The sequence below is a fragment of the Polyodon spathula genome, chromosome 3 (assembly GCF_017654505.1).
Source record: "Polyodon spathula isolate WHYD16114869_AA chromosome 3, ASM1765450v1, whole genome shotgun sequence".
NCBI classification, from domain to species: Eukaryota; Metazoa; Chordata; class Actinopteri; order Acipenseriformes; family Polyodontidae; genus Polyodon; species Polyodon spathula.
The window spans coordinates 62415593-62441933 of NC_054536.1; the positions used below are offsets into that span (position 1 = coordinate 62415593).

At 40.6% G+C, this 26341-nt stretch overlaps 1 protein-coding gene across 3 annotated transcripts in view; it reads right to left on the reverse strand.

Annotated features, from left to right (window-relative positions):
- Window positions 1-26020, reverse strand: part of samd12 (sterile alpha motif domain containing 12) — a 116796-nt gene extending 90776 nt beyond the window's left edge. For all 3 annotated transcript variants that reach the window (XM_041245654.1, XM_041245655.1, XM_041245653.1), the window contains exon 1: window positions 25884-26020. In XM_041245654.1, coding sequence (XP_041101588.1) covers window positions 25884-25896 — 13 coding nt within the window. In that variant the 5' untranslated portion in view covers window positions 25897-26020. The remainder of the gene's footprint in view (window positions 1-25883) is intronic.
- Window positions 26021-26341: the final 321 nt, after the last annotated feature.

Consider the following 26341-nt stretch of genomic DNA (forward strand, 5'->3'; position numbering starts at 1 on the left):
AAAAGCTGCCCTATCAGGGCACTGCTGTGAGGGGGAAATCCCGCCCACCTCCTGTTGAAGAGGGACGTCCTCACAGCAGCACATTGCCATTTTTTTTTAAAACGGAGGTCAGCTGGGGACACAACTTCAAAGGGTAATGGTTGTCATTCTCTTTTTCAGGGAACCAGGGTTAAGGTAATAACCTAATGTTCCCTTTCAATTTGAATGACAACCATTAACGAATGGGAAAGCTGTACCAAAGCTGTCGTGGCTCCAGATTACAGACAGTACAGCCCCACGGTGATAGCAACAGAGCCCACATGATGCCTAAGAGCATGCTGCCTGCAAAACTCTAGAGCCCAGAGAGGGTCTCATTCGGTTTGTCACATCAAGGCAGTAAAAACGCAAAAATGTCTAATTACCTGTCCATGTAGAAGCACTGCATAACTCATCTAAGGAGGCGCCAAGAAGGAAAGCCCACAAAGTTGCCTGGCCCCTGGTAGAATGGGCCGTAATGTCCCCCGGTAACGGGGAGTCCATCTGTTGATATGCCAAGCGTATCGCATCTGTCACCCAGTGCACTAGACATTGCTTCAATAGGGCCTGACCTCTACAGCGAGACCCGTAGCAGACAAACAGCTGGTTGGACTGTCTCCAGGACGCCGTCCTATCCAAATAACAGCAGCCTCCACTCTAAGCTGTCTGGAGCTCCTCTGGACAGGAGGTCTTGTTGTCCACACCGGGGAGATGAACTGCCAGTAGGACAGTAGTCTGTGCGCCGTGTGGTGAAGGCCTGGTGAGCGCAAACTGCCTTGGTGATTTATGCAGGCTACCACTGTGGTGTTGTCTGTCCAGATCAGCACGTTTGTGCGCTAATTGCTGGCGAAAATGTAATGCCAGGCTCACTGCTTGCAGCTCTTGCGCATTTATGTGCACTTGCTGCCAATGTCCCTTCCACTGACCTCTTATTCCTTTCCCGTTCCAGACCGCTCCCCAGTCCAGACTGGAGGCGTCTGTAGTGATCACTTCCCTTCTGTGAGGGGATCCGAGGGGAGATCCGTTAGCACATATTGCTGGGACGGAGTCACCACTCCAGTGTCTTCCGGCATTGTCTGCACTCTCGCACCAGCCGGTACCGATCTCGGACCAGGTGCACCTTGAGCGTATTCACCAAGGCTTGAAGCTGGCGCGTTCTTAGCAGCCCTAGTGGAAGAATTCTCAAGGCGGCTGCCATCAGCCCAAACAACCTTTGATATAGTTTGACCTGTAGGAGAGCGTACTCTCTGAATAGAGAGAGTGTGATCTCCAACAACCGAATCCTGTCTTCCGACAGTGAGGCAAGTATGCTCACAGAGTTCAGTTTGATACCCAAGAACACTATGGACTGAGACGGTACGAAGTTGCTCTTCTGTTGATGTATTGAGAGCCCTAACTTTGCCACATGATCTATGACCTGTTTTGTGTGCGCCTCTGCACGTGCTTTTGACTGCATGCAAATCAACCAATCGTCCAGATAGTTTAGGATGCGAATACCCAACAGCCTGAGTGGAGCCAGTGCTGCATCCATGCACTTTGAAAATGTGCAGGGTGCCAGCGAGAGGCCAAATGGCAGCACACAGAATTCGTATGCGTTGCCGCGTTATTTTCTGTGCGTGAGATGGATCGGGACGTGAAAATAAGTCTTGCAGGTTGATCGATGTGAACCAGTCGCTCGGTTGGACGGACTAGAGGATGCGCTGTGCTGTCAACATGTTGAACTTCCTCTGTTTGAGGAACAAGTAGAGGACCCTGAGGTCCATAATTGGTCTCAAACCACCTAAAGGAGTAACGTCCTTGCTGGTTCGACAGTGGTGAGGAGCACACCCTTGAAGGGTGGCGGACCTATGCGGAATTGTAGAGCGTATCCATGTTTCATAGTCGATAGCACCCAGGAATCCTGGGTGCAGCCTTGCCATGGGTCATTGCCGTTAGTCAGTCCAGTTGTGGGAGGGTTTGGTGGCAGCTGGGGCCCCTCAGGGGCAGTCTACCTTGGGCTTGGGAGGGGATGGGTCTTCCTTAGGACCCGGCCTCGGTCTCCAGCCAGAGAACCGGTTATCCCTGGCCTGCGGTGGTCCCCTGCCGCTGGCCCTGCCTCTGCCTCTGGTTTGCCTGCTTGTCTACTCTGGGGTGGAGGGCAGTGTTCAGCCCCTTTTACCCCAGCAGGCTATGCATGCCACCTTGGGCGCTGACTGTAAGCTGGAAAGCGTGTGAACCTTGAGGCGACCTCCGTGGCCTTGTGGGACCTCTCAAGGCTCACATCAATGGTCACCCCGAAAGTTTGCCCCGGTGTAATGGGGGCATCCAGCAGCGCTACCTTCTCGGTCTCTACGACCTTGGCTTTCGTCAGCCACAAATGACCTCCCTGAAGTCTGACCTAACTCCCCTATTAGGTCAGTCATCGCCTTAGCCACTGCCTGGAGCTCCCCTGTGTCTGCCTCCATGGCTCTGTCCTGCAGCCTCTCCACCAACTGGCTCTGGTAGAGTACTAGTATGGCCATGGCGTTTGCTGCTCGGACAGCACTGCCGACGTGTATGCCTTTAGCATCGCCTCCGTTGTTCTGCAAGGCTTTGACGGGCATGTTGGGTCCTTGTCCCCCTTGGTAAAGGTGGAACCTTGTACCAGCACCGTGACCGTGTCCCCGATGGTGGGAAACGTGCCTAGGCCTGCTTCTTGGGCTCCTCTTAGGTGGTCTAGGCAGAGGGGATGGGAAACGAGACTGTGGGGGCTAGGGCTGCCCAGTGGTAGGGGGCAGCCTGCCTTGAGACTTTAACAGGGTCTCCAGCATAGTTTTCTGAACCCTTACAGTCTCTGCCAACTGTGCGAAGCGCCGCTTGGCCGAGCTTGGGCGCCTTCGAGGCGACTGCGATGGTGACCGTCTGCACCTGCATAGGGAAGGGGAGTGGTACCTGCGTGGTGACCTCCTGTGCTCTGGGAAGGGGAACGGTGACTGCGCGGTGACCGTCTGTCCCCTGGTGAGCGTCCCCTTGAGTGGTACCGCCTCAGCGGTGACCACCTCTCCTCCCCTGAGAGATGCCTGTGCCTCTGTACAGGAGGTGGAGAAGGGGAGGGGGACCCAGTTATGCGGGAGAGTTCCCTGGTCACTGTAGTGGAGGCTCTTTGACCACTGATCTCATTCTCCCCTGGTTGGAGGAGAGAGACTCTGCTGGGGACAGGGCAGCTCTCCGTCGCTTAGTTCTCCTCGAGAACTTCCGACATGGAGAGCAGTCCAGCTCACTTGCCAGTGCCTTGGCCGCGTGTTCTGGCGCAGGATCTATGTTTGTCCTGCCTGGGCAGCTTAGCTGAGCACCGGTCACACTGGTGGAAGCCAGGCGATCCAGTAGACTGCACCGACATGTTTGTAGTTGTTGTAGTTGTTGTTTTTTTTTTTTAAACAGTTGTGCTCAATGAGCAGCCTACAGCCGCACTAGGAAAGCCCAAGGATTTAAGGGGGCTGTAGGTCCGAGCTTTTTTTTTTTTTTTTGGTCGCTGTAACCGATTAAATCGGCGTAGAGGACAACGGCGCGAGCCTGCGGGGTCTCCTTACAGCACCACAACAGCTCACACACGATGTATCAACTACACGAAGCCTCGTGTAGTGAGAGTAATGGCCACTCGCTAATCCCTGAAGAGGGGTCGAAACCAGCTCTAGCCAGAAAACTACGTGGGAATTATAGCAAAAGCAGTGTTACTAATTCTCAAAAGCGTTATTACCGTGGATTTTAGAATTTATTTGGAAAACCACATAAATCAGCCAAACTCAGTACGCAAACGCAGAAGCAATTTACGACCTGTCTCAGAGAGATGAGAGAGAAAATGGCGATGTGCTACTGTGAGGACATCCCTCTTCAACAGGAGGTGGGCGGGACGTTCCCCTCACAGCAGGGCCCTGATAGGGCAGCTTTTGTATACTTGCTGAGAGATTGACGGTCAGAGAGGCTCTTCCCATTTGGTAATGGTTGTCATTCAAATTGAAAGGGAATCTGCATGTTTTCTTCTTCGTTGAACTTCTCTGCTATTATTAATGTTGATTGGTTTAGGGGAAGTTAGTCCTGGGAAGTCTGATAGAAGTTAAGAGCAGGAAGTTTCAGTGCTACAGAGGGCTGTGTCTGAAGGTTCGAAGATTCGGTAGCTAGCCAGGGATTCGAAGATTGTTTTAAACCTTTGATGGTTCTTCAGAAGGGTTCACCAGTGTGTTGTTGTTTTGTTTTTTTTTAAATTTTTTTGTTAACAGAAACTGTTTGACAATGTGTGAAAACTACCAAATCACACATTAAATGTCACTCATATGCAAAATTCGATCTTTTGTTTACATAGTGTGCATTATACAAATCAAAAGTTGTTATTAAAATCCGCTACCAAACCGTTACCTAGCAACTCTACATGACGCCGCTGCAGTGTGTGGAGCAGGGTATAATGTATCCAAAGCAGTGGGCTCATAGCTCTAGGCTGTAGTGATTCAGTAAAATATGTACTGAATGCCTAGTGTACAAGACGTGCAAGAGAAGTGCTATGGTAGAATATGTTTGCTTTGCTCCAAACAGATATGCTTCACTGTGGCGTTAAACTGTAAGATTGCACTGTGTCTAGGAATCTGGGACAAATTCCAGGACTAGGACTTGATCTTTACATTTAGAGACTATCTTGTCCAATTCTGGGACGGGTGGTCCACCAATGCACCTGCTACCGCTGGAGCCTCCTGGTCGTGAAGTAATCCATGATTACCTCGATTGGTGGCCAGGAAGGGGCGCAAGACATCCACCCCATTGTGCTCCATCGGTGCGCTGACCTGGTACTGCTGGAGGGGGGCCTGGGAGTGCATACCTGATCCCTTCTTCACTGTACAGTCGTTGCAGCGGCGACAAAAGGCTTCAACGTCCTGCTGGCATCACCCCCAGTAAAAGTCAGTTTGGAGGCGCGCCAGCGTCTTTGTGATGCCGAAGTGCCCTACCCCAGGGACCCCGTAGTTTGCCTGCAGCACAGTGTGCCGGAGTGGAGCGGGCACCAGTCTGCCACTGCAGCTCTCTGCTGGCTGTCTCCTGCCACCGCTGGTATAGTGGCACCCCACTGTGACCACAAGCCCTTGACAGCCTCCGAGAGGAGAGCCACCTCCTCCCAAGCCTGTCGCCTGTCTCCCTCTTTCCAGCGCAGCAGCCAGCTGATGTCGGGATCCTGTGCTTGCTGTCTGTGGCACTCCTCCAGGGTCACCACCTCCACCTCTCGGACATGCACAACCTCGTTGTCCTCTTCCACTGCTTCCTGCTGTCTGGCCTCCCGCCGCTCACAGTGACGTCACCCTGCCTCATTGCATGGTCTCCTGGACAGGGCATCTGCATTTCCGTGCTTCAATCCAGGCCGATGGTGGATTGCAAAGTCAAAAGCCTGCAGGGTTTCGGGCCAGCGCGCCACATGCCCCCCAAGCTCCCGAAACTACAGCAGCCACTGCAGCAAAGCATGGTCGGTGTAGAGCAAAAACCAGCACCACAGAGGTAAGAATAGTGCTTGATGGCTTCCACCACCGCCAGTAGCTCCCTCCGGGTCACGCAGTAGTGGTGCTCCACACAGCTGAGGGTCTGACTGAAGTATACTACAGCTCTCTCTTCCACCCCGGGGCTTTCCTGGTACTTTAATTTTATTAAAAGGGTCTCAGGATTCACTTTAAAGATTTTAAGTGACACTGAGGTTATCTTTGTAACTCACAAATATTTTTTTCTCAATTGCATCAGCTGTTGCTAGGGTAACAACAATGGTAACTCCTAACGTGGTCCATTTTCACACGATACAAAACAGAAGTTTCTCAAAAACTTCACTTAACAATGTTTCCAGTCCAGTTGTTATGACAACCTTATTCTTAGCAGTGTGACAGTAACATTGCAGATTCAGGTTCCCTCGGCTGTCCACAAACTACTAATCCTGACCACTGAACTTGCAATACTTTCTACCACACAAGACTTAAGATTCAGAAGCCGCTCAGCATCTCCCAGCTGACTCGACCTGGCAAATGAACACTTCTTGTTTTGTGTTAACAGAGCCCAGGGAAGTAGCCTACATAACCAACTAAACCTGGCCGTGACCAAATTCTCTGGGTTACCGTTTCCTTCAATTTAACATTCAACCAAGCCTCTTGAACAAGCAGAGTAAGAATACAGCAGTCATACCGCACACCAGTGGAGGCTCATCATAAGAGGCTACAGAGGCTAAGCCTACGTGTAATTTTGTAAAAGTAAAAAAAGCTTACCTTATGTCATTGTGGCAGGGCAGAGCCCTGGCTGTAAATAAAATGTTGAGATTATGTGTTTTGAGTGGTGGTTGGCAGGGACGAGATTAATTCCTATCCCTGCCAAAATACAAGTGAGAATGTGGCTGTTCCCAAATTATTTAATTGGCGCTTATTGGTAACAGCCATATGATATAAAAAGGGAGCTTGATGCTCCATTAGAGGGAGACTACCAGGGGGCTGGGAACAGAGGAAGTACTGTGTGTACAAAGAAAAATATTTGAGTGCTTTCCTGCCACTGCAGGCCTTGACCAACAACTACTCTACCACATATGGTGGCAGTTTAAAGGCTTTTTTGCCATCTGGTCTTTATTGCAACCAGGTCCTAAATTAGTTAATTGCCTATCTACGTTATATAGAACATTAATCATGTTTTTATAATTTAAATACAAATAAAAATGCATGCTGTTTATTTGAAGTAATTGAAGATGCGATACATACAGTAAGCTTGCATTGCACAACTGCAGCGGATTTAGGCAAAACTAAGCTTTATTTAACAGTCGCCGTTCCAAGCAGGTTATCAGTCACATTTTACTACTACTTATTAATAATAATAATAATAATAATAATAATAATAATAATAATAATAATAATAATAATAATAATAATATGAACTTACGCTTGTCAAGTGACCCCAGAGATTGGTTATACCTCCATGATACGAGTCGCTTGCACAGTTTGCATTCAACTTTTTTTTGGTCGTCTGGGCATTTCATAATAATAAAAAAAAATCCCAAACAGCAGAGGGGTTTTGATACATTTCTTTCAATACAGTTTACTCAGTTTGCTGTCGAGATGCAGAATGAATAAATAAAAGGTTTGCCTCTGGATAACATGAGCTGGAGGTGGAGGGGTGCAGTTTTCTAAATTCAAATGATTTGTGTTATCGTATATTTTGTATGTTTCAAACATATTCTACCATAGCGCTTCTCTTACTCCGTCTTGTACGCTAGATATTCAGCACATATTTTACTGAAGCACTACAACTGTACCGCCCCCAATGCTTTGGATACTATACCCTGCTCCATACACGGCAGAGCCACCATATACAGTTGTTAGTCATGTGTCCGCAGGGGAGTTGCAAGTCCATTAAAAAAAAAAAAATACTAAAATATCCTGACCAAGTCTCACTGCATGTTTTTAATCTCCTAGTCCGACAAGAACGTTTAAAACATGACCTTCAAATGAAACTTTAACCTAACTGGATAACATTATTTGTTAAATATAAAAATACTTGTTTTTTGTAAATATTTATAGAGCTTCAATATTAAACTTGGGGTTATTTAAAATATGTATTTTGTATTTACAGTAGCTATAGATCAGATGACACCACCTTAATGTACTAAAATACTGCGATAACATGTTAACTTTCACGCATGTGTGTATATAAATAATTGATGTTAGCGCAATTCTTACGGTGTATAACAAATTACAAAGCACATGACCTATGGATATATTTTTTATTCTACCTTCTACTTCAAAAATACAAAAATACAGAGCTATGTTACAGAACTGTCTCAAAAATTTAACAACTGTCTCAAAAGCCATAACAAGACCGGAGGCTGAAGACCACCGATCTGGTGAGTAAAAAACAGAAGGCTGCTGTTAACCCTTCAGAATTACAGAACTGCGATGACAGCTATTTGAACTAGGGCTTTATTTGTACTGGAAATGGACATCCCTCAACCAAAATGAGTAACCTGTGCAAAAATACTGTCGAATTAATGCCTGAAACAGTCATAAAAATTACCCACCATGAAATACATAACGACAAACAAATGTTTGAGGTAAAGGCTAAGGAACTGATTGGTACTAAAGCTATGATGAAATCCACAACAACAGTGGATAGAAAGCTTGTATTGTCATTATACATAGTGGTGCAGAAAATTGCTTAGACAGAAAAAAAAAAAAAAAAAAAAAATTGCAAACTATTGTGGAAAAGTTGATAATGCTATGTACTTCTGAAATCGTAAAGGAAATGTTTGGAGAAGGACCAAAAAAAAAAAAAAAAATACCTATCTCAAATGACACTGTCAAAAGAAGGATGCTTTCTATGTCAGAAGACACTATTTCACAATGCACTGATCGGCTGCATAGTAATGATTTAGAATACAACTTAGAAACATCTGTCGATTTCATTAACATGTCCCATTTAAAACATCTGTGTTCGTTATGTGTGGAATTAGGAAATACCGCTAGACTTTTTGTTTTGCGAAGAACTAAAGACAACAGCAAAATCAGTTTATATATATATATATATATATATATATATATATATATATATATATATATATATATATATATATATATATACACACACTTAAATTGTTGGATGATTTTCTGACTCCTTGTGGCAAAGCGTAAGCCCTGCATATGGGGAAATATGTAGTTTATTGTGTGTTTTTGTGTTAATTGTTAACATATTGATTTAATTAATTGTTTAGCTGCTGTGGCGCTCCGCCGGGGACAATTACCTGTCTGCGTAGACCTGCAGTTTTCACGGCACCTTTGATTTATAGTTTGTTGTACTGTGTTTTATTTTGCCTTTTTGTACAGTTTACTTTATTAGTCCTCTGTGCGTTACCATCGCTGGTAACGTCACATGACCACCTTTATTTTACGTTCGTTTGTTATTTGTTTGTTAATAAATCCTGAGCGCCTGTGCCGGCGTTTCAACACGTCTGTCTCTCTGTATGCTTGAACAGCGGCTACCAACACGCGTGACACGAGGAAGACCGTGTCACACTCCTGCAGAAATCAGCTGGAATAATTGCATTGGGGTATGAAACAATGGGGTTGCAGCAATGACCGGGAAGCATCCTGGCGTTGTACAAAATACAAAAGAATCTGCAATTCACGTCAATTTGACACATTGCTTTTTACACAATGACACGCTTCCTGTGAACAATATTGAACCAGGCCTTCACAGTGGCTGTCTTTCTTGTGGCACTGGTGGGCCTTGGACTTTTCCCTAGCACTTGGGTGGAAAGCTCACCAGCAAAAATGTTGACAGCCCCTGTTCTAGTGGGCATATGGATTTTCGGTATTTGCTTAAACTCTATTCATCAACAGTAAAATGTGAAAACTACCATTATTAAAAACAGCTTTTAACATCTATCTTGACAATTTGCCATGTCAAGCTTTTTTAAAGCCTGGGTTGATGCTTAGTTCCCTTGTTTTTGTTAGTTGCCTCCAGTTCATTATAGGCCGCTCCTTCACAGGGACACCAAACTTTCATTATAGAGAGTAAAGATACAATTCACCAGAAGGTACAGTACTTTATTAGTCCTTCCTGAAGGAGTCTACACTATTTATTTCCTTTGAGACATACTTACAGATGCATTTAATGTAGTGTACAGTTAGCATTCCTAAATGTAATTGCTTGGTTACCTATAATCTCTTATGTGCCAATATAGTAACCATTAAAAAACGTATGATACTGTTTTAAATAATAATAAGGTTAACCCAATTCTGTTTTTTGCATCTGTATATTTCATTAACCAAGAAAAACAATACACAGTGCAAAACATTTTAGAATTGAGAGGAAAGGAAATGTAATATCCCTCTTAAATAATCCTTTTTGACTAGATATTCAAAAACTGTTTCACTGTCTGTATACTGCAGGACACTTCCTTTGAAAGTGCTGTGGTGTTAGTTTGTAGATGTGATTAAAATGAACTGCTCCAAAATGAACATCAACTTGCAATTTGAAGCCTACAGTAAATACAATGGATGTCTTTTTTTTTTATTCTGAGCAACTCCATTACGTTTTCCTACTGATGCAAACAGAATGGTTTCATGTTAACAAAAGCAAAATGCTGTCAGAAGTCATTTTGCCAGGCCATTTTGTGTCTCCAGAATTCAGAACTGAGGGTTTATTTTCACGTTTCTCAAACAACAAAGTACTTCTAAAACACGATGAAATTCGCGTAATTTTTATTTATGTTTTGTCTATATAACTGAAATATATATATATATATATATATATATATATATATATATATATATATATATATATATATATATATATATATATATATACACACACATACATACACACACACACACACACACACTCACTGCCGGTCAAAAGTTTTAGAACACCTCAATTTTTCCAGTTTTTATTGAAATTTACGCAGTTTAATATCTCACTGTACTCTGAAATTAAAGCATAGAACAAATAAACAATTGGAGATAAAAAAGAAATCATGGAATCATTTTGTTTAACAAAATTTAATCTAAATTTTTGACTCATCAAAGTAGCCACCTTTTGCAGATATAACAGCCGAACACACTCATGGCATTCTTTCTACATTGGAAATCAAATATTGTTTGGAAAGTTCTTCCCAACACTGTTGCAGAAGTTCCCACAAATGTGTTGCACTTGTAGGTTGCTTTGCTTTCACCCTTCTGTCCAGTTCATCCCAAACCAGCTCGATGGGGTTTAAGTCTGGAGACTGTGCTGGCCATTCCATGATTTGAAGCCTACCGTCTTGTTCTTTTCTTCTAAGGTAGTTCTGACATAGCCTGGAGGTATGTTTTGGGTCATTATCTTGCTGTAGGATGAACCCCGGACCAACTAGGCGTATACCAGAGGGTATTGCATGGCGCTGCAAAATGCTGTGGTAGACGTTTTGGTTCAGGGTGCCACTCACTCTGTGCAAGTTGCCGACTCTGGATCCAGCAAAAGAGCCCCAGACCATCACACTTCCTCCTCCATGTTTGACAGTTGTTGTCACACACCGAGGAACCATCCTTTCACCTACTCGACGACGTACAAAACCCTGCGTGATGAATCGAAGATTTCAAATTTTGATTCATCGGTCCATAAGACCTTATTCCAGTCTTCAGTAGTCCTCTGGAGGTGCTTCATGGCCCAGGCAAGCCTCTTTTTCTTATTTTGCCGTCTTAGCAATGGCTTTCTTACTGCTACTCGACCTGTCAAACCTGCAAACTTGTCTTCTGATTCTGTTGTGGCTTTGGGTCAGCCAGACCTCTTCCTGTCAGAGTTACCGCCAGTTTCCAAGTGCCCTTTGATGGTGTAGGAAACTGTATTCACTGACACCTTGGCTTTCTTTGCAATTTGTCTAAAGGAAAGACCTACACTTTTAAGGGTTATAATGGTCTCTCTGTCTTCCTTTGTTAATTGCCTTTTTCTCGTCACTGTGATAGCAATATACTACTTCCTGGAGTACAATAATGTCCAAATAATGCTTAAGAGGGTGTAGTAACAGTCTGTTCCAACTCTGCTTTTATACAGACAGAGGGTTTGTAAGTAATCAACAAGAGTTGGGACACCTGTAGGAATTGCTAGCATCAACTTTCAAAGCTTAATTTACTTCCATTGCTGCAGAACAGCTGTAAGTTGTTAACCCATTACTTGTTCCCTGAAAAAGGCCTTTTTGTATAACTCTGAAATGTACATTATTTTTCAGTTTTCAGTAACCTAAACTTTTTTTTTTTAACCTCTGGCAGTTTACCGCTTACCTTTGTACCATTTCAGGTTATTCACTGGACTTGAACTGCTTAAATTTCAATAAAAAATGTAAAATTGGGGGTGTTCTACAACTTTTGACTGGTAGAGTGTGTGTGTATGTATGTATGTGTGTGTGTATATATATATATATATATATATATATATATATATATATATATATATATATATATATATATATATATATATATTCTCTAGTGAGTTTGCTAAATCATCAGAATGTTATATGATGTACATCAGCTTGTCTTCCATACAATTATCTATAAATCATGCAGCAGACACTGATGAACAAGAAACAGACATTGAGTGATAGCGGATGTTGGTGACCATGTTGCTGGATCACCATTCTGTCACTCAGTGCAAGACAAGGGAATATGAGGAGGACTACCTTTAAAACTGATGCAGGACCATTAAGCCAGTGGTACAGCATGTATTATGAATGGGCTTCCTGATGCTGTAAGTACCAGATACAGCCTATGTAAAAGAAAAAAATTCCAGATTGAGGAAACACATTAAGCACATCATGCTTCTGCAGAATCTTGGAACCAAGAGAAGCACAAATTGACCTACATGACTTATTTGTTTGTTAAATAAAATATTTAATGCACAACTGGCACCCACGTAATAAACTATTCTACATAGTGCTCTTTGCTGAGTTTCTGTATTAAAAATAATAAATCAAGAGAGGCTCCCGAGTGGCGCATCCAGTAAAAGGCGCTCCACAAGTACGAGTACAGGATGTGCCCCACATCCAGGGGATCGCAGGCTCGAGGCCAGGCTATGTCACAGCCGACCATGACCGGGAGTTCCTAGGGGGTGGCACACAATTGGCCGAGCGCTGCCCGGGTAGGTGACGGCTTAGGTCGGCAGGGGAATTCACAGCTCACCGCGCATCAGTGACCCCTGTGGCCGATAGGGCGCCTGCGGTTCTGCAGTGGAGCCTCCAAATCTGTGTTGTCCTCTAGCCCCATAGGTCTGGTGGCCTCACTGTGGATCCGCAGTGTGGCAGGAGCACGTTTCGGAGGACGTGTGCTCCAGCCTCCATTCCCCGAGTCGGCTGGGGGGTTACGAGCAGTGAGCTGAGAATACAGATAATAATTGGGCATACTAAATTGGGGAGAAAGCCGGGGTAAAAAATTGGAGACGACTAAATTTAAAATGAATAAATAAATAAATAAATCAAAGAGGGCTCAAGATTCCATGTACAACCTTCACAGAATGTACCAACAGGCGAGAAAAAAAATGCTACTAAACACGCTTGAGCAGAAATGGAAATGTTGTTCTCTAGATATACCTATGCAAAAATGTAAGTGCAACATTAGAATTGGAAAAGCATGTTCACATTGAAAAAATGCAAGTGAAGTATATAGACATTTTAATTTATCCCTAATGTGAGGGATATGCACCCAAATAATAATAATAAGAAGAAGAATAACACTCTAAAGCCTCTTGTGTAAAAATGAAAATATTGATTTCAAAATCTGCTTCATTTCAACCTTAAACCCTACTTACACAGCTGTAAGAATGGACCCTTATTCTTTTGAATCTGTAAGAATTAACCCTGAAATAACTAATTGCAGTAAAATGTTTCTTTTTTTTTTTTTTTTTTTTTTTAATCCATCAAACTCAATTTTAGGTCAAGTCTTTACTATTTTTAAATATTTGAATTACTAGGCCTAGCTGTGACAAATACTTCCTGCTTGAAGTGTTATGAATGTGTCTTCCCAAAATTACTATTCGGTGTGTTTCACTGACATGAATATTTATAGTTACTAAAATAAGACTGTGATCTAGTCTTAACAGTTCTCTTGTAAGAAGCTGCTGCAATAAAAATGCTGTTTGCAATCCCAGCAAAGAGCACTTAAAGCTGTATTTGCTGGCTACTTTACAGAATCAGATTGGTATTAGGTTATTTTTAAGCCAGAGAACAGTCTATTTAGAGGTTGGCAATGTCTGCCCAAGATGTTAAGTGTTACTGGTCAACTAAAAATCTTATTACCAGCCGGTAGTGCATTCTTCAGGGAATGGTGTTGCTATTATGACATGACATACATTTTAGATTCATTAGTGAAGTATAGTGTTTTGGGCCATTAAGACATTGTATGTCTTGACAGGAGGGCCAGTTCCATTTTGGATGCTGCTATTTGCCTGTGAAGTCAAACAAATCTTCATTTGAGAAGAAAAAAAAAAAAAACTGCATGATCCGATTTTATTGCAAACATAGTTTTTAGTTATAGTTGTTGCATAATTTTAGATAACGCAAGGGCTGAAGTAAAGGCAGTATCCCAACCAAACCAGGGAAAGTTGAATCATCCATCCCCTATTTATTCATTTCAAAAGTGAATCCAGTAATTAAAGTACTATATGTAACAAATCCCCAATTTCAAACTAGCAACTATTCTGCAGACAAGTGATAATCCAAGTGCTGAGCTGCTGCAGTTTTGAAAGGTAGTGTGGCCTAAGGGAACATATTTTTCTGTAAGTATAGGAAAAAAAGGTGATTATCTGTAAACAGTCGTGCACCTGTCAGATCAGACATGACAAATGTTATTGAAATGTACAGGAGACCATATTTGCAACTGTGAGTCACCAATTGAAATCAGTGGTGGGTGTTCAACTATTTCAATTTGATTGGGTACTGTCAAAGATTGCATCTTACAGAGGATAGCCTTGAAAGACGATGATTAATTAGACCTCTATGATTATATCCCCAGATATTTGTTTCTTGTTTACATTATCCAAATTAATGGTATAGCAGAGGTTAAGTCTTAATGCTTACTGAGTTATACAACCAATTTCTCTTTGTTCAAAAATCTGCAAAGGGGTATAAATCTTAAAAACCTGGTGATGCATTATCAGTTTACAGACACTGAAAATGATAGTGTAGGGTGCACACATCTTCAAACCATTGATAATGAAACATACTGTAACTGATGTGAATGATCATTTGTGAGCTCTTTGCCATGTATAAGTGGTGCTGTAGTTCAGCTATGGACTCACTATTAGTAAGAAAATATGTCAGTCAATACAAAACAGTTCCATTTAGTGAATTTTAAGCAATACTCAAAATGTCTCAAACCGTTGTCAGCCAAACAAAGTCCCATCTCCCATGCTTCCCAAAGCACTGCTGTTTAGAGATGGAACAATGCTCTCCCATCATGTTTCTGTTATTATTTTGTGGAGTATGATTTTTTCTGTTGGCTTGCAATACCAAGAATTGAAGTCTGTGTTTGCAAAAAGACAAAGTTGTGTTTAACCGGCACAAGCTAAACAAACACTGAGAACATTTTAGATCGATTCAGGTTTATGGCATTAATATGGCATTATGTGTCTGTCACAAGGAACGTGCTGTGGGGTGCTGTAATGTGCCCTCCCGACCACTGGCGGTGCTGGAGAGCGCCAGCAGTAACAGTGCTGGCCAAGCAGTGGCCATGTTGAGCAGCATGTCTCAACACGGCCAGGCAATCAGCTGACTAATTGCATGGGCGGGACTCAACCCTATTTAAGCAGCGCCTTTTCATCTGCTCCCTCTCTCTGTCCTGAGATAGCAAGCTGGAAGAAGCCGTGCTGTTGGAACGTGTGTTACTACTACTATGTGTGATTGTTTTCCAGAGCGTTGGACAGGCAGCTGCCTGTCTGGAATTCTTGCTACCTTCCCCTCTCTTTCCCAACCCCGGTGGACCTTTGCAAAAACATCCGGACCCTTTCCCTCCTGTCTCAGGACATTGAGCACTGTTGTGAGCCATAGACGGAGCTGGAGGAGACCAGACTTCGTCACAACACCACCACCAATGCGGCAACAGCTGGAACAGGCGTGAACTTTACATGTTTTGATTTATTGTGTTCGGGACTGTTTTGTTTATTCATTTGCTTTCTAACCCGGGATTACCATTGCTGGTATTTCCGGGGGTTTCTTTTGTTTGTTTTGTGAAATACTGCCTTTTTGTTAGTATTTTTGTGAATTATTAAAACCCTGCCCAGCCCTGCCTTGCTGGTGCACAGGTTGCACCTCACTTCCTGCCTCTGTGATGTCACTTCCGGTCCCACAAGCGCTACACCCACCAACCCCCATCACAATGTCCTATTGCAGTTATCTGCTTTTGGGAAATGCAACAGGGCTGCCAATACACACTAAATATTATACTTAATCATCAACCATCTTTTTTTGGCTATTTAATTGTGCAACATGCCATGTAATGACACAAGTGACTCTGGAAAGACCTAATGAATCCACAGGTCTGCTTGAAACAAAAACATAATCAGTTGCTTTATGGAAGAAATGAACAGCTATATTAAGAAAAGTACACTTGCTGCCAGATTGTTTTTAAGATCGCAACAATATAAATGAAATACCTTGTTTTTTTAGTTTATTTTATTATGTCACAGAAATACATGCATTTATATAATACTATCATTTTTAATACTACTGTTGTTATTAGTATTTCTCCTGGAAAAGAAGAAACCATATAAGCTGTTTAGCTGAACGGTTATCTAGTTGCTATCATACAGAAAGCTGTCCAGGTGACCAACCATTAGCTCCTGCCAGCTATGGTCTTTTGAATTATAGTCTCTTATAAACATTAATGTGTAGGGTTCTGGTAAAACACCCATGGTTATAAAAGAATACCCAAGGCAGGTTGCTCTAGGGAGGTAGGTTGGCACCAAGACCACTAGAATACAATTTTCATACATTTGCAAAGCCAGAATCAAAACCAGGACCCAAGGTGAAGGTGAAAGGCAAATAAGTGCCCAGTGTGACAGTTAGGCCTAATCCTTGTAGAAGCCTGGTCAACTCTGCAAGGTCTTGAAACATGCATGTTAGGTTTCAAATAGGTGGGACGGGCAGAGCTGAAAGTCCAGACCCTGCTTACAGCCAGGTAAAGACCAATTTAGAGAATAATTCATAATTCATAATTCAGTTATATTTTAATCTACTTAATCTTTAGTTAACAGTTGGCTATAGTAAAATATAGCAAATGCTTAAGGACAAAGTCACACCACTTCTATTTGTTTTCATTAAAAAGGAAACTAAGGGGGGCATGTACCAAGCATTTGCGACAACGTTAAGGTGATAGCGTCAAGTTTACACCGGCTTTATAATTGCCCCGTATGTATCATGACACTTTTGGCAAGTTAATTAAGGCCGCATAAGCATCGTCAAAATGCGCTCCGTCACTCATTAGCCATGCATTTTAAGGCGTCTTAAGCATTAATAATATGCATGTGCAATTTGTAGGTGGGGCTCATTTGTAGATGAAGTCTGTGACACTAAAATGAGATTTACTAAGCGTCAGAACAGCAGCGCCCACCCCAAAAGGCTCAACAAATAAAACTGATTTCAAATTGGTCTTACATGGGCGCAAACAAAAAGTCAAAAAGCAGATGATAGGAAAGAGCATTATGGCAGCAGTCATAGGGGCCTGGAAAATTTATGGAATTTTTAAAAGAAATTCATGAATGACAATAAAAAAATGTAAAAAAGAATTTCACGGAATGACACGAAACTGACGTTTATTTATTTATACATATATAAACACATTTCTATTTACATTACATTCTACTGATGTAAACTGCCTAAAATGTTTTGTCATTGACAGTTCATTAAACATCACCCAAAAACCAAGGCTGAAACATTTTTACATTTAGCCTAGCTACTGAGTCAACTGTTTAAAAATGTACATTGTAACTCAATCCGCTACAGAAACAATCTTTAAAAATGTAACAAACTTCTGCTGGAAACAAGACATTTAAAATGGCCTGTGTTGGCTGCAAAAAAAAAAAAAGTAACAAGCAGATAAAATAGATTTAAAAACAACCTTGAATGACAAATTCAGTAACATTTTTGAGTTTGTAAACCTTGCAAACTTACATTGACACATCAATTAAAATGATCATGTAATTTATAGCCTATTTTGCTGCCTATAATCCCAAAATATTAAACATGGGAGAAAAATTAACTGCAAACCTGAAATGACAAAACCAAACCTCTTTGTTTTTCTTTATACCCACTGTACATTTCTAGTAGCATGCAGAAATGTCACTGTACAGTATGAGGAATTCACCAGTCATGAAGCCGGTATTTGTTTGACCCAGTTGCTGAAGTAACCAAATGCAGGGCATTGACGACAGACCGTGTACAGCTACTGTAGCGCTGCTTCTACTTGATAAAAGTATGAAATGAACAGGGGAGGTGAAGAATAATGGAAAATACTGTAAGGAAAATAAAATGCATGTTTTTCATGGTAGGCAGTCAAGTACAGGATTTCTGTGAAATTAGTGATATCATGGATGCTTAGGGGGCATTTTTTACGTTCAGGCTCCTAACCTTCTTGAACAACCCAGGAACAGAGGGAGAATACTGAGAAGAAGGGAGAGTATTTAGGGTCTGCATTAGAACATAAGAACATAAGAACATAAGAAAGTTTACAAACGAGAGGAGGCCATTCGGCCCATCTTGCTCGTTTGGTTGTTAGTAGCTTATTGATCCCAAAATCTCATCAAGCAGCTTCTTGAAGGATCCCAGGGTGTCAGCTTCAACAACATTACTGGGGAGTTGATTCCAGACCCTCACAATTCTCTGTGTAAAAAAGTGCCTCCTATTTTCTGTTCTGAATGCCCCTTTGTCTAAACTCCATTTGTGACCCGTGGTCCTTGTTTCTTTTTTCAGGCTGAAAAAGTCCCTTGGGTCGACTCTGTCAATACCTTTTAGAATTCTGAATGCTTGAATTAGGTCGCCATGTAGTCTTCTTTGTTCAAGACTGAACAGATTCAATTCTTTTAGCCTGTCTGCATATGACATGCCTTTTAAGCCCGGAATAATTCTGGTCGCTCTTCTTTGCACTCTTTCTAGAGCAGCAATATCTTTTTTATAGCGAGGTGACCAGAACTGCACACAATATTCAAGATGAGGTCTTACTAGTGCATTGTACAGTTTTAACATTACTTCCCTTGATTTAAATTCAACACTTTTCACAATGTATCCGAGCATCTTGTTAGCCTTTTTTATAGCTTCCCCACATTGTCTAGATGAAGACATTTCTGAGTCAACAAAAACTCCTAAGTCAGTATTTCAGTATCTCCCATATGATATTTATAATGTACATTTTTATTTCCTGCGTGCAGTACCTTACACTTTTCTCTATTAAATGTCATTTGCCATGTGTCTGCCCAGTTCTGAATCTTGTCTAGATCATTTTGAATGACCTTTGCTGCTGCAACAGTGTTTGCCACTCCTCCTACTTTTGTGTCGTCTGCAAATTTAACAAGTTTGCTTACTATACCAGAATCTAAATCATTAATGTAGATTAGGAATAGCAGAGGACCTAATACTGATCCCTGTGGTACACCGCTGGTTACCACACTCCATTCTGAGGTTTTTCCTCTAATCAGTACTTTCTGTTTTCTACATGTTAACCACTCCCTAATCCATGTACATGCGTTTCCTTGAATCCCAACTGCGTTCAGTTTGAGAATTAATCTTTTGTGCGGGACTTTGTCAAAAGCTTTCTGGAAATCTAAATAAACCATGTCATATGCTTTGCAATTATCCATTATCGATGTTGCATCCTCAAAAAAATCAAGCAAGTTAGTTAGACACGATCTCCCTTTCCTAAAACCATGTTGACTGTCTCCCAGGACCCTGTTACCATATAGGTAATTTTCCATTTTGGATCTTATTATAGTTTCCATAAGTTTGCATATAATAGAAGTCAGGCTTACTGGTCTGTAGTTACCTGGTTCAGTTTTGTTTCCCTTTTTGTGGATCGGTATTACGTTTGCAATTTTCCAGTCTGTCGGTACCACCCCTGTGTCAAGAGACTGCTGCATGATCTTGGTTAGCGGTTTGTAAATTACTTCTTTCATTTCTTTGAGTACTACTGGGAGGATCTCATCCAGCCCAGGGGATTTGTTTATTTTAAGAGCTCCTAGTCCCTTTAACACTTCTGCCTCAGTTATGCTAAAGTTATTTAAAACTGGATAGGAACTGGATGACATGTGGGGCATGTTGTCAGTATCTTCCTTTGTAAAAACTTGTGAAAAGTAATCATTTAATATATTTGCTATTTTTTTTTCTTCATCTACGATTTTGCCATTTGTATCTCTTAAACATTTAATCTCCTCTTTGAATGTTCTCTTGCTGTTGTAATATTGGAAAAACATTTTGGAATTGGTTTTAGCTCCCTTAGCAATGTTCATTTCTATTTCTCTCTTGGCCTTTCTAACTTCCTTTTTGACTTGCGTTTGCAGTTCTGTGTACTCTTTCTGCGTACTTTCTTTTTGGTCCTTTTTTAATGCTCTGTAAAGTGCCTTTTTTCGCTGAATTTTTTTTTTTTTAATTGATCTATTAAACCATTTTGGCAATTTAGTTTTACATTTAGATTTGTCTACTTTAGGGATATAATTGTTTTGCGCCTCTAGTACTACATTTTTGAAGAACAACCATCCTTCTTCTGTGGGTGTTTTCTCTATTTTACTCCAATCTACTTTTGTTAGTCTCTGTTTCATACCTTCATAGTTTGCTTTTCTAAAATTGTAAACCTTAGCTTTAGTCATTACTTTTGGGGATTTAAAAAACACTTCAAATGAGACCATGTTGTGGTCTGAGTTTGCCAGTGGTTCTCTGACCTCTGTTTTAGTTATTCTGTCTTTGTTATTTGAAAAGACTAAATCAAGGCATGCCTCCCCTCTAGTCGGTGCCTTGACAAATTGTGTTAGGAAGCAGTCATTTGTCATTTCCACCATTTCTATTTCATCCTTCGTGCTACCCACCGGGTTTTCCCATTTTATTTGGGGGAAGTTGAAATCCCCCATTAGTATGGCTTCTCCTTTGCTACACGCATTTCTAATGTCATTGTATAACAGATTATTGTGCTCACCGTCTGAATCTGGCGGTCTATAGCATGCTCCTATTATTATGCCCTTTGAATTTTTGTCTGTTATTCTGACCCATATTGATTCGGTTTTATTTTCTTTGTCCAGGTTTAACACCTGGGCTTCAAGACTGTTTCTTATGTATAGTGCTACCCCTCCTCCTCTTCTGTCCTGCCTGTCTTTCCTATACAGTGTATACCCACAAATATTAAATTCGTCCCCATCACTCTCAGACAACCACGTTTCTGTAACACCTATCACATCATAGTTACCTGTTAGTGCAGTAGCTTCAAGTTCTAGAATTTTGTTTCTGATACTTCTAGCATTTAGATAAATACATTTAATGGTTGTCTTACCTGAGTTGTTGTTCTTGTTTTGATGCGGTCTCCCTTCTGTTTTTTTGTTGATTTCTCCCCCCTTCCTTTCTAGTTTAAATGCTTCTGAACCTGCTTGAGGATCTTTTCTCCGAGTAGACTGGTTCCCTTGTTATTTAAATGCAGTCCATCCCGTCTATACAGATAGTCCTCGTTGTTGAATGTGGTCCAATGATCAAGATAGGTGAAGCCTTCCCGTGTGCACCACGTCTTCAGCCATGCGTTTTGATTAATTATTTCCAGCTGTCCATATGGTCCTTTGCAAGGTGCCGGTAGTATACCAGAAAATACCACAGTTTTGGTTTTCTCTTTTAATTTCCTTCCTAGCTCTCTGAATTTGTTTTGCAGGGATTTTGGTCTGTCTCTTCCAATGTTGTTTGTACCGATGTGGACGACTACTACCGGGTCGTCTCCTGTTCGTTCTAGGAGCCTGTCCACGTTCTCAGTGATGTGCTTGACCGAGGCTCCCGGAAGGCAGCACACTGTTGTAGTAAAGGGGTCCAAACTGCGAACTGAACTTGCTTTTATTACCCTTTCCGATCTCCCTGAAGATGAATTATAGCTCGATATCGGCTATTTCATTAAGTACAATTATTTGTATTGGTTGTATAATAAACATGATTCATTATATCCTTTTCATTATGTATATTTGGTTTTATCTGTCGTATAATAATATAATATAAAGTCAAGACACTTAGTCAACACGGGTTATTGCCTCTCCAAATTACCTGCCTATTGTTCAATTATGGTAGGAGGGGAGGTGCTATTTTTCAGATTAGTCTGTTACTCTGTGCTACAATAGCCAATTTTTTAGAATTTCAGAACACCAGCACAGCAGAATTTTTGCATTTAAATGTGGCAGCTTACGGCGTGCCTCATTAATTTTGGGCCAGTTAATACATTCAGGACGGGGTCAAATTTGTGCAGCAGCAGAGCGCTACTTTACACTCCACCAATTTAGTGCTGCGTCAGCGGATCTTGGTACATGTCCCCCTAAATGTATTGCAGAGAGTCATAAACTGTACTTTCCATGCTGGGTAATAACGTAAAGTAACTGTATATTAAGTCTACTAAATCTTGTTTTATTTAAAAGTAGGGCAGCCTAGAGAACAATTTTAAGCTCCAAGAGCAACAGAATAAATATCTCTATTCCTCTGTACTTTACATCTTAACCATGTACCCTGTCAGGTATCTAGATCATTAGAAGTGGTCCACCAATGGAAAAGCAACATGTTTTAATTACAAACAAAGTAACCAAAATGGAACTACAGAATAAAAATATTACACACTATGATAGCGCCTTTGAAATGAAAAACTTCAACAATTTCTTGTAAAAGACTTCCGAGATGAAATGGGAGCCGTATCAGTCCACAGATCATACACAAAGAGAAGGGATGTGATACCTTTTATTGGACTAACTAAACAATAATTAATGACAAGCTTTTAAGACCTCAACGGTCTCTTCTTAGGTGAAAGTAGAACCCTTTGAGGTCTTGAAAGCCTGTGGTTAACTATTGTTTAGTTAGTCCACTAGAAATATTCAAATCTCCTTCTCTGTGTAAAAGACTGAAATACAAGATTTGTTTAATACAACAGAAAGCTGTACTTAGATCAGTTCCAGATCAGACTTTACATTATTCGCATGAATGAAAATGCCTTACTGTATGTGTAAGGTTTAGTGTGTGGTACTGCCATTGTGTTGTAAAAGCCTACATACCGTATAATATCTGACTCTGGGCCACTTTCAATTTGCGTTCTTGCTTGTTATAAATCTTACCTGACTCAAAGGCAATGCAATATGGGCATTTTTCTTCCCCACAATCAATGTTACTTAGTGTCCCTCATGGCTTTCCTGCTCTTCAACATTTACTGTACACACATTTACACCATATCATTATGACTTAAAAAGCAACTTGGGATGGTTAGTAAACAGTGGCATCTACAGATGTTAGAACCATGTCTACACTCAAAAAAAAAAAAAAATCACCAGAGTGCAACCATTAACCTGCCCTCCAGTGAGAAATACCACATAAAGCAGATGTAGTGTTTGTTACACCCACTTGCAGAAGTGTGTTTCAGAGGGACAGGTTAATGGTTACACTGGTTACAACAGAAAAAAGTTGTTAGCATTCAGAGTAATGTTTATATGTTAAAACAAAACACCACAGTAACAGTAACAGTATACTGTCCTAATAGGGCAAAGTCAACGACATAGTTTTAAAATAATGCTGTTTGTTGTACAATCGTAACAAGTTTCAAATCTATAAGTTAAACTCTTATCAGAGTCGAAGTGAAATAGAAATATTAAGTCTAACCTATATATGCTATTAGTTATAAATGTATAATTATTTGGTTGGGTTAAAATAGCCATGATAGCTCCATTCTTGTAAGCTAAAGTTACATTATGTATTTTTCTTTAAATCACTGCGCCACTGATTTTGGACATTCTGCTACCATGGTAACAGCTAATATTATTACTGATTTTCAATCAGATATTTGGGATATTGCTGATGTGCCACCATAATGTGCCCACCCCCACAAGCATGAACTATATGCTACTAAGCAATAGTTTAAATCACATGATCACTACCACTGATAAATATTTAATGTCTGTCCTACATTTAGTTTTTAGCACTGGCTTTGAGCTCATCTGGAGAATGTGAGATTGAACTGCCTTCCTCATTCCATTGTTCAGAAAGTCTTCCTCATTCCATTGTTCAGAAAATCTTAGTTTCTGTTTCTGTTTTGTTAGTAGTCTTAGCTGTAGGGGCACAGGCTTCCATCTTCATGCTCATTTTTAACAAATAATAATAATAATAATAATAATAATAATAATAATAATAATAATAATAATAATAATAATAATAATAATAATTTATTGAATTTATAAAGTGCCTTTCAAAAGATCTAACGAGATTTTTAACGAGATTTAAAAACATCATGAATGGGCCTTCCTTACAGTGAGTGGCGGTGAGTTCCATAGGCATGGGGCATAACATGAAAAACCGTGTTTTTGTGTAGAACAGCTAAGTTTAACATCAGAGTTCACACAAGGCCAATACTGTACTTTGGTTTACATCAAAGCAGCTTGTTGTTTCTTTAATCGCTGGGTAATTTAATAAAACAGTTATAGTTGGAAAATACCAATGTCATTGACTTTATATACGCTCATGGGATACTGTAAATAAAATGTGACTGATTACTAATTCAGAAGACATTACATAGTTTAATGACATTTGTATACTTTTCTGACATGACGTCAATAAAAAATGCAGTGTCAAGAAGACCCATGAACAAAACAATGGAACATTACTACTAGTTAAATACTTCCCAAATAAGCGAAGCTAAGACTATTTTTGGGAAACAGAAACAAAACAGAAACTAAGACTAAGCCTTTCCCCAATAAATATATATTTAATTATATACCACTACATCACGACTTGAGACATTTCTACCTTCGTATAATATATATTTAATTGAATTAATTATTTAGCAGTCGCTTTTATCCAAAGTGACTTACAGAAATTAAACAAAATATAAAAGTATATACGTTACAGGCAATAAACATGCAAACAAACACGTATATACAAAATAAATATAAATAAAGGAAAAAAACAAATATAAATACGAATTTACAAATAAAGGCTAAATAAGTGGATTTTGAGAAGACAGCAGACAGCAGTAAAAAACTGAACAGTCCTGAGGATAACTGGTAACTGGTTCCACCACAGGGGGGCAAGGAAAGAGAAGGAGCGAGCGCAGGAGGAAGAAAAGTGAAGAGAAGGCATGACAAGTCAGCCAGTAGAGATTGAGCGGAGAGGGAGAGAGGGAATATAAGGAGATGAATAGAGCATGGGTCTTAAATTGGATGCGAGCAGAGCTAGGCAGCCAGTGGAGAGTGCGAAGCAGAGGGGTAGAGCGAAGAGGAGCTGGGTTGGGAGAATTCCAGTAGACAGAAATTTTATTTATATATATTTCCTTTGGTAACAATTCACTATCATTAGCACTTTTTATATAAAGGGTTGAATGCAAAATACTGGAATGGATAGTTTACAATGAGATAGCATCATGTATCATTCTGCAGATCATTAGTGGACTAGTGAGTAAAGTAAATACGAAGAACTTACTACAGTTTACATGTACTGTAGTACTATACTTTTGTTACTGTTTTTTTGAATCCCTGTAATGTCTATGCTGTGTTTCAACATCCTGGATGAATATTGTTCTTGGTATTTTGCTGAATTTCCTATAGTTCTTTTGTAGTAAGTTAATGAACCCCCAATAACACTATATGCTAGCAGGATGTTTCAAACTAAATTCCTTTAAACTTCAGGGCGCATTAAACACATATGATGCTACTGATTAGTTAAATAGTCAAAAAGTATTTTAATGTAAGATCTATCTAGAGACAGTAAAGGACATACTGTGGGGTATATAACCTAAGCATCACACAAATCATGCAGACACCACAGCTACGTCAGCTGGGATTCCTGACTCAATTCATGTGAACGATCCTGGTTCTTTTCCAACGTCAAAAGAGAAGCACCGCATTTTTACAGTTAAAACACTGTTAAAAGCACCATAGTGCAAGACACTAAAGAATGTGTAGGTACCGCGTTGTTATACTAACGATAGTGGCCTATCCACATGATCAATACCTATTGTATACATTATCCTTTTTTTTTAATGTATTTATTTGTTTATTTTTTACAGTAAGCACAATTTAATTGTATATACATCAGCGGAAATATGTGACATCCACCACACCGTTTCTCTGCCGTTTTGATTTTCCCTATTGAAAAGTGGTATGTCACACTGATAACAAAAAAAAAAAACCAAAACAATCCTTACCTTCAACAGCCATTATATCACTCTTTCTGTATTTCGTTCATTATTCGTGCAGTAAAAAGAGAACTGGACTTCAACGCATTATGCCAAATGTTAACGCTTCCAGTCATCTGCAGCCAAGACAACCTGCATTGCACAATGCCGAGCCTTGTGTGCCAAAGGACTCTGGGAAATGTATTTCTTTTTATTATCATTGTGACGTAAACAAAAATTCCAACCCATGCTGGATGTCATTATTTAAACGCAGCCCTCGAGAAAAGGGGTGTAGGTGACACATAAAATAGGTATGCATGTGTATCTTGCTATCAACAACCTGTTTCGGTGCATTATCAATATGAAAAAAACTGCAACGCCCATTGTACCACACAGTCTATTCTCTTATGTTGCGTTATGTATTGTTAATGGAATAAGAGGGAGTATTTAAAGTGACAGACCATTCTGTGTTCAGCTATAGTTGTAAC